Here is a 16,002-nt window from a genome sequence, read left to right as displayed (position 1 = left end):
ATTCAGGTGGGATAGAATCAAGTTCATATTTTTACTCTTGTGGAACAACAATATCTAGTAACCACAATATCAGAAATATTGCTCATAGTAAAGTGATCTGGGGTAGGGGTGTGGTATTGTACAGCAATTAAAGAATTTTTTTTTCAAAGAGAAAAGCAAACTAGGAGGGGCAGAGAAGAAAATTTGCAACAATGAATGAATGTAAATCCAAGTTCTCTATAAACTTTCATTAAATTCTCAATAAAAACCAGAAGGATAAATAAAGAAGTATTGCTCAGCAGAAAAGAGAACAATGATAGTCCCATATTTAAACACATGCTCAGTGTGTCAGGCACTGTACTAGACACAATATGCATGTCAGTATATTTAAACCACACTTTAGTAATTTAGATGTGAGGTGACTAAAGGTTTCAAGAAATTAAAGAACTTGTTCAAAAGCATGTTATTATCAAGAACACTTCTCTCTCAGTGCCTTTGAGTTAGTTCTGAGAAACTCACAGTGTCATTTCATCAAGTTTCTGAGGCTGTAAGTCACAATGGGAGGATACTCTTTATCTTTCTCCCTTGAAACTGCTGATCCAATTCAAACTTCAAGAGATGTACATTCTTTTTTTTTCTGGTGTGCCCAAGTTTATCGAAAATACTACAGCACATCAGACAGACTCAAACGGTTCCACATGGTGTTTTGAAATTCATCCCGACGGTGGGCTGAGTGACCTGCAGGTTGGACAGACTGCCAAAGTCCAAGAGTTTCAGCATTTTGTTAGTATCAGGATCTACTTCAATGATCTCCTGATCCAGGGCTGAAACCTCTGGTACATAATTATCTCTCCTTTCTCTGTCCTCCTCCTGCAGCTTAATGGAGATGCCTCTCACAGGCCCTCTCTGAATTTGCTTTATCAGATGTGTGACATAGCCTGCTATCTTGTTCCGGAGTTTCTTGCTGGGAATAATGGCAATCTCCTAATGCATGCACTTGTTTGTGTGGAAGTCATTACCCAAGCATGTGTAGTATTTCTCAGTGATGACCCGGGCAACCTTCTTCACGGTTTTGGTGTGAACGTGGCCCTTGTTGGCGGGTCCTTGGTGAAAGAGGAAATAGGAAGCACAAGAGAGACCTATAAAGCACAGGCCAGCAAGATGCACGTACATTCTTTAGGTTAGCAGCACAACTTGCTATGGATTATACTACCTGAGTTCTCTATACACCCTTGTGCATAGTATGTCATCAAGTGAAACCAATTCATAGCTGATCCTCCAGTGGATGTTTTTAAGCACTTAGCAGATCTCCGTAATGTCAGAATCTCTTGGAAACTCTGTCTGCCCTAAAAGCAAACAAGTTATAAGAGAGAAACACACACACACACACACACACACAGAGTGAGAATAAATCTGAGAGTGAACAGGACATAGTAGAAGTCTGGACAGAGCATATCTTGCTTCTAACCCATTATTAAGTAACAAGAATGGTTATATTTGATCACAGTCATGAATTCTCTGACTCATATATTATCGTACTCATCGATAATCTTCATTATGCAGATGACATATCTTACTTACTGAAAGTGAGGAGGACTTGAAGCATTTGCTGCAGAAGATCAAAGACAACAGCCTTCCATAATGGTTTGCATCTCAACCTCAAGAAAGCAAAAATCCTAGCCACTGGACCAATAGGCAACATCAAGATAGATAGATAAAATTTGAAAGTCTCAATGACTTCATCTTACTTGAATCCACAGTAAACACACTTGGTACTAATAGGAGATTGGAAGACATGTTACACTGGGAAAGTTTGTAGTCAGGAATCTCTCCACATTAGTGAGGAGAAATGGTTATCAGTTGAAGGACTATGGTATGCCTAATTTAGGCCATGTTTTCTTCAGTCACTCGCTATGCTTCTGAAAGCTTGACAGTGGCTAAGGATGACAGAAGGAAAATTGATGAATTGTGGTGTTGGAGAAGAGTTTTGAATATCTCATGGACTGATAAACAAACAGATATGTTTAGGAGAAGGTACAACCAGAGTGCTCCTTGAAAGGCAAAGATGATATAGCTTCACCTCACATACTATGGGCGTGTTCCTAGGAGAGGTTGTTCCTTGGAGAGGAACATCATTTTTGGGAAGGTGGAGGGATGGTGAAGGTTGAGGGACACCTCAACCAGGTGGACTGACACAGTGACTGCAGCAATGGGTTTGGGGATATTGGAGATTGTAAGGATGGCACTTGAGGGGACAGGGTTCAGATCTGTTGTTCCTAAGGTTGCTCTGAGTTGTACTCAATTCAAAGGCATCTAACAATTACCACAACACAAAGTGATCTGTCATTTAATAAAATATTGTTCTCTTCCGAGTGTGGAAAAAAGGACTGTCATGCCCTATAAGGAGTTGCACTGCCAACTCATGACAGTTCAAATTGACCAGTTGCTCTGAGGGAGAAAGATGAGTAGTCTCCTCTCATGTGATTTACAGCCTCAGAAACCAGACAGAGGGTCAGCTATGAATTCTGACTCAAAAGTAATGAGATCATGGTGATGAGGATGAGGATGATGAATAGCAAGTAGACAGCATCTTCTAATACACTTTACTACAGCCATCTCACGAGAGGAGCCATTCCAAATGTGTAATAACTAGTAAGGTATGGCCATGACCAATCAGAAAGGACAAATTACCACAGTAATGGGATCCTAGAGGCCACATATTGTGCTACATTACCCCTTAGCTGTTTGGTTGCAGATACTTATGGGAGTACAGGAAAAGGAAACACAGTCACTATTATTATCAGCCAGTGAGAAAGTATTTCAGCAGCTAGAGGCAGACAATGACAAAGGATGACAGAAGAATTGATGACATTTGGTTGTGATGCTAGAGAACAGTGTTGAACATACCATCAGCTGTCAAGAGAACAAACAGGTCTGTCCTAAAAAAAGTTTAAAACCAGTTCGCTCCTTGTAGGCAAAGAATTTAAAACTCTATCTCAAGCTGTTTGAAGATTTGGGCATGTCACTAGGAAAGACCAGTCCTTGGGAAAGGACATCATACTTGGAGAGGTAGATGGTCAGCACAGGACAGGAAGAGCCTAGATGGGATGGATTAACACAGTGACTGTACCAATGGGATCAGGTGTGTCTGAGATGGTGAGCTGGGCTCAGGATAGGACAAGACTCATAGCCATTGTTCCCAAAATCAATATGAGTTGTAATCATAGTGCAAACAGTTAAGCACTCAGCCTGAATGAGACGGTTGTCGATTTGGATCTACCTAATAGTTACAAAGGAGAAAGGCCTGTCAATCTCCTTCCAAAAAGATGACAGTTTTGAAAACATGTTGGGGTCATTATGAGTTGAGAAGAACATGATAACACTCTTGAGTGGTCATTCTCTGCCTTTTAACTTAATGTTAGGCTGGACATCACTCATTATATGGTGATTATATAGTATAAACATGGCTAGAAAGTATTTCACATCTTATTTCAGTAATGTAACCAAAGGGAAGGATGTTCACATATACACACAGTTTTTATCAACTTTGACTCACAGAAATGACATGTCTTCCAAGTTCTCTACAGGGTCTCCAGTGGTTGTTATTGAGGAAGCAAATTGCTAATGGTACCTGTGGTGGACTTGAGCCTATAATTTTTGCCAAATAGTTGAGTGTATCCACTGTCTGTACCACTCAGAAACTCTTACCAATATAAGAAAGAAAGAGTGGGGATCAAGTGGCACTTAACCTGGTAAAGTGATGTCTATCCCCAGTGAGTGAGAGGTGGCAGTGGCCTTTACAGAGCTGTTTGTGCATAGGGAATTTCTACCATAAACATCCACTTTACACTGGTACATTCCTGCTTCTTCCTCTGTGGCATCATGGACGAGGAGTTGAGAATGGAACGGAGACTGTGAAATCTTTGTCTTCTTTTGAAATTGCAGTAGTGAATCGCCCCACTCAATGGCACCATCATGATTGATTCGAATAATCTGATGAAAGGTCTGAGACCCAGCTGGCTGGAACTGCCATGTCACGGTGAGCGGTACCTTCAAATCAGAGTAGTCAGCACGCACTATGCAGTTGAGGTCCAAGATACTGGTTAATTCCACTTTTGGTCGACGGGTCATCAGACTAACTTGTAAGCTTGATTCTGCAGGCAGAAATGCAAAGCACATTTTTTTTTAAATATAGTTACCAAAGCAAAGTACAGAACTTTCAAGTCTACTTGCTAGCTCTTCACAGTGAACCATGTAGTCACACATTTGGGTTATCACGTCTTTTCTGGCAGAAGTTGATTCACAGCACAGTTTGTCCTGAATTGTGACTTCAGTTTTCCAAAACTGACCCTCTCCTGAGACTGTTCTCAGCAGCAACAACAAATAGGCAGTGTTTCTGCTCAGACAGCTGCTGCTGAGTGGGTGGAGCACTCACAGCCTCACTAGTCTGGCCTCTTCCCCTTACCCTGACTCCTGGCTGCAGTAGCAGAATCTTTTGCACATGATAGATGAGATTCAGCAATCCAAAGGCTGGAAGTGTCAAAAGCCAGAATGGGAAAAACTTAGCCACCAAAACTATTCAGGACATCTCTTCTGCAAGTCAACTCCAATTCACAGGACTTTGTTTTCAGCCTTGAGTGCACAAGTTGTATTGTAAACATGATCTTTCTGAAGATCAATAAACTCTGGGGTTACTTGGCAGACATGGCAGCTAAGAGACTAGGATTCATGACCTGATGCACATATATACATCATTGGAGGATTAGGTGACACAGCAAATCACAGTCTTATTGCAAAATTAAGTGACCAGGACAAGGGCTGAGAAAAGGATTTCTTGGACACTTACGTAGAGATTTCACAACGATCAAAGTAGTTTGAGTCCAGCTCAAATTTTTAGCTTGATTCTGAGACATCTCAGACACAGAGCACTGGTAAGTCCCACTGTCACTGAGGGCAGCAGAAGTGATGTCCAGCTGGAAGGTAGCCCAATTCACCTTTTCTAGCCTTATGTTGCCTTGGTTACTGACATAGGAGGGACCCAGGTGCACAACGCCGTACTTCTCCATGCTAGCCACCAGCTTCGACTGTGCCCGGTCCTGTGAGGTGTGCGACCAGCTCACTGCCAGGGGACTTTCTTCTCCATCTGCCTTGCAGAGGAGGCCCAGTTCATCTCCTTCCCACAGCATCGACTGTTTGTTCTTGGTGGACAAGGTGACACTCCTGGTTATAGCTTACAGAGTTGAGAAGAGCAAAATGATTTTGAGCAAATTTAAAATGTTCTCAAATACAGTGAAATCTCATTAATTCTTGACTAGTTTATAACAAATCAGATTAAGCCTCTACATAACTCCCCTCCTGGGGAGAAGGGGGAGGAATTTACTCAATGTTTAAATAGTGAAAACGAGGCAGCCGAAAATAGTATCAAGAGAACCAATTTATACTTGTTTTATAATTTGTACTTATTTTTATCTATTTGTTAAATCAACCTTTAAGAACATCTACTTAAACATTTGGCAATATTTTGATAGAGTAATTAGGCTAGGAGTACAAATTTTATATTAACAAAGATGTATTTATTTAAGTTTTTCATTTCTTTAGAAACCTGATCTTCACAATTCAAAATGAACTACTTTTCTCTTTTTGCCTTTCTATAATCAATCCTAATTATTATGTATTTAGAACAGAGGATAATTTTTGTTCATTAGATCTCTCTCTCTCTCTCCTCTCTCTCCAGATATAGATAGGTAGATAAATACTGAGGTAAACAGATTGATCTTGTTATGTATTATTGAGTCGGAACTGACCAGTAGCTGATAATCCAGGGGGTTTTCAGAAGCAGTATATTCCACAGAAGGAGATTGCCCATTTTCTTTTATGAAGCAGCTGTTGGGTTCAAATTGCCTACCTCTAAGTTGGCAGCATAATCTCTTATCAATAAGTCATCAGTTGTTGTTGTTGTTAGGTACCATCGAGTATGACTTATAACAACCCTATGAACAAAATATCTGAACCCTGTTCCTATCATGTGTTACCCTCATACTTCCTGACACATAAGAGCCCATTGTGGTAGTCGCAATGTTAATCCACCTAGTCGAAGGTCTTTCTCTCCTTTGCTGATCCTTTACCCTTCCTAACATGTTTTTCTCCAAGGAATATCCCCTCCTATCAACATGCCGAAAAGTATCTGAGACAAAGCCTCATCATTCTTGCCTCCAAAGAACACTCTGCCCGCACCCTCTCCAAGACATATTTGTTTGTTCTTTTGGCCATCCATGTGATGTTCAGTGCTCATCTCCAACATTACAGCTTAAAAGCATTAATTCTTCTACTGTCATCCTTATTCACTGTCCAGCTTTCAGATGCACCTGAATCAGATGCACTTTAGTCCTCAAACTGACATCATTACTCCTCAATAACTTGGAGACATCCCTAACTTCAGATTTTCCAAATGCAATACATCTCCTTATTTCCTGACTGCTGATATTAAGGGTGTTAATTGTGCATCCAAGCAAGATGAAGTTGTTGGCAGTTTCAAGCTCTTCTCCATCCATCATGTTGTTGCCTATCAGTCCAGTGATAAGAATCTTTGTTTTTTTGACAATGAGATGCAATCCATACCGAACATTGCATTCCTTGATCTTCTGCAGCAAGTGTTTCTGATCCTCCTCACTTTCAGCAAGAGAGGTTGTGTCTTCTGCATAACACAGGTTATTGATGTGTTTCCTTCCAATCCTGATACCATATTCCTCTTCATAGAGTTCAGCTTCTCAAATAATTTGATCAGCTTACAGATTAAACAGGTATGGAGAAACAATACAACCCTGATACACTTCCTTCTTAATTTTAAACCATGCAGTGTTCCCCTGAACTGTTCGCACAACAGCCTCCTGGATCAAGTATAGGTTTTGCGTGAGCACAATTAAATGCTCTGGGACTCCCATTCTTCTCAATGTCAGCTACAGTTTGTTTTGATCCACACAGTCAAATGCCTTTGCATAGTCAATAAAGCACAAGTAGGCATTCTTCTGGTAAACCACTATGTATTTACTGTTGTTATGTGCTGTCAACTCATCTGTGACTCATAGTGACCCTATGTACAACAGCTCTGAAGCCTGCCCTGTCTTGAGCCAGTCTCATTGACTCTGACACAACTACCCTCATTGCCCTAGTTATTTTATAAATTCATCTCATCTGGGGTTCTCTCCTATGAGATATCTATCTATCTATCTATCTATCTATCTATCTATCTATCTATCTATCATCTTATCATCTATCTATCTATCATCTCTCTCTCTCTCTCTCTCTCTCTCTCTCTCTCCTGGACTACATTTATGTCCTATGAGATATATATATCCTGCACTACAGTAGTACAAATCTATATGCGGAAGCCTTGTTCCCAGAGAAATTTAAGATAAATGTGAACATCAAATTCAACAAATACTTACTGTGCAAAAACTTTTCTTGAGCAATGCAAAGATGAAACAGGAGCTCAGATATTCCAAACAGTGATGCATTGCTTGAAAAGCCAAGGCCTCCAGAAATAGACCTTGAACAATATATTTGACCTCTCTAAGCCACAATTTTTGTTCCTAGAATTATTTTTTCCCCCTGTAATAATGTGGATCTTAACAGAAGTCTTCTTACTACATTGTTTAGGAGTCCCAAGGGGTTGCCAGCTGAAAGATTAGAGGTTCATGTCCACCTAGAATGTCTCAGAAGAAAGGCCTGGAAATCTGCTTCCACTAAATTAGTCACTGAAAACCTATGAATCCAGTTCTACACATGGAGTTTCGATTAGGGGGAGTCCACTCTATGGTAACTGGCTTGGTCTTTAAATGTTGTTGACATGGCTAAACAAATGACATAAGTAAAGAGCCTTGACTGGCTGGCATATGGAAAAAACAATAAAGCTCGTACCATTAATATTAAATGGTAGGCAGTAGCAAAAACAGAGATAGGTAGCTCAATGTCAAAAAAGGCAAACCAAAAAGAACTGGCATTAGAAATCTAAATACAATCAAAATAAATTTGTTAAATGTCCTTCTCTGCTAGCAAAAATGACAGTTTTCATCTGTTTTATAATATATAAATTACAAAAGCAGAATGGAGTTTAATGCTCACCAATAGATGAAAAATATAGTCAAATCTACTTCCAATCATTCATATGGCAAAGGAATGACTATACCTTTTAAATTATAGTTAAAAATAGACTCATAACTGAAGTTCAGATAAAGGAGGAAAAATTATTACTTACAGCACATTAACATGAGCTTTTGTTTGTTTGTTTTAAATGAGATTTTCTTAGGTCATTGTGGTCATCACAGCTGCTTGGTAAGAAGCAACAAATTTACCAAGTGTGTGTCAATTACACATTCACCACAGGTAGGAAGTGCCACTTTCTCTTATTCATAGAATAACAGAATGATTAAACTCTTCTCACATTTAAGGGATGGTTTGACTTTCAAAACAGAATCCTAAATAGGATCCATAATAAATTTGCCAGCAACTTTCCTGACTTTACATATTGGAACTGGTTTGGACTCCAGCCTCCACAAAGACTTACACCTATTCCTCACTTATTTACTGGCTGATTCATTATCTGACACCTCACATTTATGACCAAACATAATGTTTATGTTAATGTGGTGAGAGAGTAAGTAATAATTTTTTCTCTAAGATCTAAACTTCAGTTATATGAGTCTATTTTACAGGGGGAAAAATCTACTACTTGACTATTTTATGCATTAATGGCATGCTTCTGCAGTGGCAAATGGAAAGGCCTGAAACAAGGATAATGTTGACAGTAATGGTTAAGGTGATGGGTTGACTTGGATGGACTGTGATTCTCAGAAGTTTAGCAATTATGTAACGGGTGTAATTTGACAGCTGCGTAAGGAAGCATTCATCCTCCTTATTGTGACCTGATGGGTTCATATTCCATTTTCATTTAATATTTATTTTACATATAACCTGGCCTTTGAAACCTAACCATGTCAATAAGGAGTGGATATATTTTGAGGTTTGGAAGACCCCTAAGGAGATGGATTGACAGTAACTTTAGCAGTGAGCTCTAGTGTATCAGAGATGACAAGGATGGCACAGGATAGGGCAGAGTTTAGGTTGGCTGTTCATAGGGTCACTATGAGTCATAGTCAACTCAATGGCACCTAACAACAACTGATACACACCTATGGCCTGTTCACCTTGAGAAACACTACTGGATATGTTTAGCAAAAATTCCTTAGTATTGTATTTAATAAAAAATTTCAGATACGTTACAGGGAGATTGAGACACAGGAAGCAGAGCTGTAGCTCTGTGTAAATATGTAGGCCCACTCACATTGTTTTTCCTAAATTCTAGAAAGTTGTACCAATCAAACGAAACAGCGTAAAATGTAGTACCACCATACTTCCTGGCCTACCACTTTTGGCCAATACTTTTGTGTCTTCATTCCTGGCAGTGAGGAATTTATCTTCAGAGATGTTTCCAGTAAGCAAGCATGGCAAAGACTTTTAAACATTCATATTTTTCTTCTTTTTTGGTGGGAGACATTTTTTTGGGGGGAAGGAAATGAAAACAACTCACAAAAGCAAAACAAACACATTTTCATTTCACACTCAGCTTAAAGAGGCTTGTCTCTACTCATGCAATTATTCAGATATACTTAGAATTCACCAACCTTAATCATCTAAAGCAGAATTAACAGTTTTCCCCAATTTAATGCTTATGGGAGCTCCAAACCAATTTGAACAGGGATCTAACCACATCTTGTCAAAAAAGCAGAGAATAGTGTCTATCAATTATAATTTACCTTGAATTTTCTTACTTTGGGTCGTATTTTGATGCGGAATTATGACTAAATAGCATTATCCATGAATGCTATACAAGGGAGGTCTGGTGGCCCTAGTGGTAAGAAGCTGCATTGCAATCTCGAAGGCATGCAGTTCAAATCCACCATCTGCTCCATGGAAGAAGGATGGGCAATTTCCTCCCATGTGATTAACTGCGTCTGAAAACTCACTGGAAGGTCAGCAGTGAGTCACTTCTGACTTGATGGTACTCAACCAACCAAACATATTAGGTTAAAAAAAGTCCAGTTAATAACAGATAACTTAAAATTTATAGTCTGGCTTGTAAGGGATAATGTATTTATTTCTCAGGTTAGTACAGAAACATAGCTTTTTTCTCTTAACTCTTCTCCATATACACACACAAAAAAGACAGAGGGTTTCATTAATGTAGTTGTTCACAGGTTTAAGAAAAACCCCAGTGTAAAAAAAAAAAAAGAAGAAAAGAAAACCCTCAGTGTATATAAATTAGAACAAACAACAAAGAAACACAAGGTTTCAAGACATCAAGAAAGGTCTTAAGGATCATTGAATTGTGTGCTCATCATATTACAGACAAGGAAACGGAGCTTGAGTGGGCAGAGTTGGTTAATGGTTTAGGATGGACTCGGGCCTCCAGATTGAGTTTGGTTACTTTTATTCCTTGTCACCTCAGATGTGATCTGATGGACACTCAGCAATTCTGGAAGACCTTTACTGTGACTAAGAAGGTGTCCTTTACTGACAGAGGAGGGGGTCAGAAAGCAACCTGATACCTGTGTGGTGAGGCTGCAACATACCTGCAGACTTCTTCAGGTGCACAAGCTTATTTGGTGATTCCTTCCTCCGCACTACCTGCCAGGAGCCTGTCTGAGTTCTCTCTACCTCTTCCACTGAACACCTGTAGGTGCCTTCATCCACTGGGCCCACGGAGATGATTTTGAGAGAGAAAGACAAGGGGTTTAACTTCAAAACCAACAGCTGTCCTTGATTAGCTCTTTCTTTGTAGTCTTCATTCAGGGTCAGTAACCCATTAGCACCAATACTGGCGATTACAATGTCATTGAGGAACCAACTACCCTGAAATTGGAGATTCTGGACACTGCTCACCACCAAGCAGACGAGTTCTAAGGGCTTCCCTTCAGCAAACATGCCTTCAGCTGTCAGGTTGACTTGAAAATCTGTCACTGGGAAACAAAAGCAAGGCAGACATTTAGAAAGGCCACTTCATCTGTCCTTTCAGTAACAAAGAGGTTAGCACAGTTCATGTGGGATGAAATTCCAGTATGACGTGGCAGATAGGAAAAAAGTAGCAGAGTCAAAATTACCCCTAGTTATTCTTGAAATTATCTGGAAGAGGCAGGATACGTTGTTTTGTTTTGTTTTTTTAAAAAAAAAATCCTGTTAAGCAATGTTACTGTTGTTGAGTACCATCAGTCAGGACCAACTCATAGTGGACCCTCCAGTGGGTTTTCAGAGCCAGTTTACTAGCATGGGAGGAGATTGTCCATCTTTCTCCTGTGGGGCAACTGGTGGCTTTGAACCACATTCCTTTGGGATTGCAGTGCAGGTTCTTGTCCCTACGCTACCAGACCTCTCTTCCTATATTAAGCAACACATATGTGTAGTTGTTGTTGTTGTTATGTGCCGTTGAGTCGCCTGCAACTCATAGCGACCCTGTGTACAACAGCCCTAAACTCCGTTCTGTCCTGTGCCAATCGCACTGTCTCTGACACTCCCTTCCCAATTATCCCAGTCACTGAATCAATCCACCTCATTGAGGGCCTTCCTCTCCTGCGCTGTCCCTCCACACTCCCAAGCATGATGTCCCTCTCTAAGGACCGGTCTCTCCTCACAACATGTCCAAAGTGTGTTAGACGGAGCCTCAGAATCCTTGCCTCCAAGGAGCCACCCGGTTTAACCCTCTCCAGGACAAATCTGTTTGTTTTCCTAGCAGTCCATGGTATTCTCAATACTCTTCTCCAGCACCACAGCTCAAAGGCATCAATTCTCCTTCTATCCCCCTTGGTCATTGTCCAACTCTCTGATGCATAACAGGTGATTGCAAAGACCATGGCCTGTATCAGACGCACCTTAGTCTCCAAAGAGACACCATTGCTCTTCAGCACTTTGGAGAGGTCCCTAACAGCAGACTTTCCCATGGCAATGCGCCTTTTAATTTCCTGGCTGCTGGTGCCAAGACTGTTGACTATGGAGCCAAGCAAACCAAAGCTATGTACAATCTCAATCTCTTCACCATCCATCCTGATGCTGCCAATTGGTCCAGTGGTGAGAATCTTTGTCTTCTTGACATTGAGCCTCAATCCAAATTGTATGCTGCACTCCTTGACACTCTACAGCAGGCGCTTAGGTCCTCTTCAGTTTCAGCAAGCAGAGTTGTCTCATCCGCATAACGCAGATTGTTGATAAATCGTCCACCAATCTTGACCCCACATTTCTCCTCATAGAGCCCAGCCTCCCGGATAATCTGTTCTGCATATAGGTTGAAAAGGTATGGAGATAGGATTAATCCCTGGAGTACACCCTTCCCAATTTTGAACCATGCAGTGTTCCCTTGCTCTGTTCTGATGACTGCCTCCTGGTCCAAGTATAAGTTTCGCATTAGAACGATCAAGTATTCTGGGATTCCCATTCTTCTCAGAGTCAGCCATAATTTGTTATGATCTACACAGTCAAATGTCTTTGCATAGTCAATGAAACACAGATAGACATTTCTCTGGTATTCCCTGCTTTCAGCCAAGAACCATCTAACATCAGCTACAATATCTCTAGTACCAAGACCCCTTCTGAAACCAGCCTGGACTTCTGGTAGTTCTCTGTTGATGTGCTGTTCCAGTCATTTTTTTATAATCTTCAGTAAAATTTTGCTTGCATGTGAAATCAGTGAGATTGTTCTGTAGTTTCCACATTCTGTTGGGTCACCTTTCTTTGGGAAGGTGTAGAGTACTCTACATATGTGTATAGTAAAATATGTGTGCATAGTGATGCATATCTTCTTACATGTGTGGTGTGTAAGATTTTACTTTTCTTTAATATATATATATAGAGAGAGAGAGTTAAAAATATTTTACATGGTTTATGTGAAAGTTTACAGATAAAATTAATTTCTATTCGGCAGTTTATATACAGACTGTTCCATGGATTTGGTTGCAGTTCCCACAGTGTGCCAGCACCTCTTCCCATTTCTATCTTACTCACCTTGTTTTCACTCACCCCATTTTATTGTCCTTCCTGCCTTCTTAACTTTGCTTTCAGGTAAATGCTATGCTTTCGGTCTCTGATAGCTGACTGTTCTGAGATAATGCACAGGTTTTAAGTTTTTTAAAAAAATATATAAAATACTTAGTACTGTGTTGAATAGCTTAAGTTTGGATATCTTTAGCTGAAATTTTTATAAGTTAGAAGAACATGTCCTTATGGTATGAACTTTAAAAGTGTTTGAGAGAGTCATAAGTTTTTTTTTATCCCAATAGGTGGGTCATAATGATGCTTTTACTATGGATAAACAGCTGTGAATTTTTAAAGTAAATGGCCTTTGGACCTTGTCTGAGTAACTGAAGTATGTATATTTTCATTATGCTTTGATAGTCAAACCACTGAAGACTCTTTGGCTGCTGAAATGATAACAAATCAATTAGTTAAGAAAAGACACAAATAACTAAGAATAATTTTTTTTCTCTGTAGATAAGCTGTTAGATTTTATTATCTGAATGATTTTTTTTTATTTAATTTAGTTCACTGCTGTACTAAAACCCTGGAATTACAGGTAAACTTTTATGTAAAAATTATATCTTGTTAAAACAAAAAAGATATATTGTTAGTCTCTAATTTATGATAGGTTTCCATTCTGACATAACCTGAATAATGCATCTTTTTTTTTTACATTTTTATTTCAAAACACAGTAGTGGCTTGAATAGTAAATCATAAGATTGAGTTTCTGATAGTGATAATATCAGCAAGTTACAAGTTGCAATATTGTGGGGAGTAAATCTTATTAAGGATAAATTATACAAAAGGAGGGAGGCAATAATATGTGCAGCTCACTGTAAGGCAAACACATCCTAAGTCAGGACTAACTGTATATTAAAACATGAACTAATTTAACTTCAGGAAAAATTGTAAAAAGGGTATTAATGTGTCTCCACAAGACTCACTAAGTGTAATCTTGTAATCTGGCCATTTGGCCTCTTGAGCTAACTGGACAATTTTAAAAGGAACTCTTAAAAAAGAAAACAACAAAATAGCAACCTTCAAAAGTGAGAAAAATTCTAGAAAATTAGGAAATTCTAGCATGGACAAAGATAAGATTTTATGCTAGACTCGAACTCTTCTGAAGTCAAAGTGTTCTGTGGAGAATGGGCTTTGGAAAGAGATGGATCAAGCTTTTAATGTCAGCTCCTTCTCTCAGCCTCTGAACGAGTTTGGGCAGAGCATCTCACACATCTGAAGCTTAGGTTCCTCACTTCAAGTAGCAGAAGAGTTGACCAATTGCCAGGTGACTTTTAAGACTGTCTAGACAATATGGATAAAACATTAACAGAATCTGACCAGGATGGTAAGAAAACTTGTACTTATGACTGGCTTTTAAAATTAATCTGATAATTTAATAGATCATACCTACATAACCACAACCCATCTGTCAGTATATTATACTGAGTTAGTTTATATGTTGCTGTGATGCTGGAGACAATGTTCCTGCTATTCCACTTATGGTGGAAATGTTTCAGCAGAGCTTCCAGACTCTATGACACACTAGAAAGAAAGACCCAGTGATCTACTTCTGAGAATCAGTCAGTAAAAACTTTTTGGAACACAATGGAATGTTATTGATAAGTAGTGAAAGATGGAAACCTATGTTGGAAAGCACTCAAAATACTCAGAAGTGAAACAATGGAACCAAGCCAGCTAACCCGCATGCAAATATGCAGTACCAGGCAATGTTTTGTTCCGTCAGATCTGACCCAGAGCAACGAGAAGCAACAACATTCCACATAAAACCACCCAGGGTCAGAACCCAAACTGATGTGCTTTCTTCTCTGGTGTACTGCTCACGTGTGACAAACGCTAATCTTACCCACACTTTCTAGATATATTTTTAGAGACTCAAAATAATTAAATAATATCCATCAGTACTGAGTATATATGTATTATTGGATTTCATGAAAAGATAATTACCTGTAGGCTGGACCCTTAGTGTTGTTTTAGCTGTTTGCTTGTTAGCAATAGAAGTCCAGGTTTTATCTGGATCCTGAATCCATTCCATTGCTTTGCAGAACAGCTGGCCTTTATCTGAAGCCTCGAGTCTCCGTATGAACAATTGGAATGTAGAGGCCCCAAGATTGTCAAGACTCACATCACCTGCTTGAAACCTCTCTGCATACGAGGGTCCAGAGGTCAACACAAAGTTTCTGGAGAGGGAAATAATAACTGTGTCTTGATTTCTTCCCTCCTGTGTCACATACCAAGTAATAGAGAGGTGAGTATGTTGAGCTGTGGCTTTGGATACCTCGCAGGAAAGTTTTAGTGGCTCACCCTCCTTCTTATTCAAAGTTTGGGATTTCACGGCAGCAGCGAGAGTATCTGGAATAACTAGAAACAAAGGAATTATGATAATCTGATCTGCACAGTGCTTATCAGAATAATCTCCTTATGCAAAGATGGTGCCCTGAGCCACTATCAATAAAGCACACACTTTCAGTTGGTTTTCCACTAACCATAAGCTTTCTCTGTACTAATTAATATCTATGCCTGAATGCACCCACCAAGTTGTGCCAAGAAATCTGAAGGGAAACTACCTGGCACACTAACTGGAAGAGATCTGTATTTGTTTCCATTCCAAAGGTGACCTAACAGAGTGTGGAAATTATTGAACAATAAATATCATTAATATCACTTGCAAGCAAGATTCTACTGAAAATTATTCACGAACAACTAGAACAGCACATTAACAGAGAACTGTCAATTGTGCAGGCTGGGCTTAAAAGAGGTAGTGGTAGTAGGGATATTATAGCTAATGTTAGACGGATATTGGCTAAAAGCAGAGAGTACCAAAGGAATGTCTAGCTGTGTTTCATTGACTATGCAAAGGCATTTGACTGTGTGGGTCACAATAAACTGTGGTTGACTCTGAGAAGAATGGGAATCCCAGAAAACTTGATTGTGCTTATGCAAAA

At 39.5% G+C, this 16,002-nt stretch overlaps 1 protein-coding gene across 1 annotated transcript in view; it reads right to left on the bottom strand.

Moving 5' to 3' along the window:
- CD101 (CD101 molecule) overlaps window positions 1-16,002 on the bottom strand; it is a 67,217-nt gene that overhangs the window by 43,141 nt on the left and 8,074 nt on the right. The window contains 4 exon segments of the mRNA XM_006899591.1: window positions 3,729-4,133; window positions 4,826-5,199; window positions 10,604-10,994; window positions 15,005-15,418. Of these exon segments, the coding sequence (XP_006899653.1) occupies window positions 3,729-4,133; window positions 4,826-5,199; window positions 10,604-10,994; window positions 15,005-15,418 (1,584 nt within the window).

This window comes from Elephantulus edwardii, unplaced genomic scaffold, assembly GCF_000299155.1.
Source record: "Elephantulus edwardii isolate Elephantulus edwardi_28Jun2011 unplaced genomic scaffold, EleEdw1.0 scaffold00262, whole genome shotgun sequence".
Taxonomy (NCBI): Eukaryota; Metazoa; Chordata; class Mammalia; order Macroscelidea; family Macroscelididae; genus Elephantulus; species Elephantulus edwardii.
Note: the sequence above shows the minus strand (reverse complement) of the source record. Positions and strands in the feature narration are given on the sequence as shown.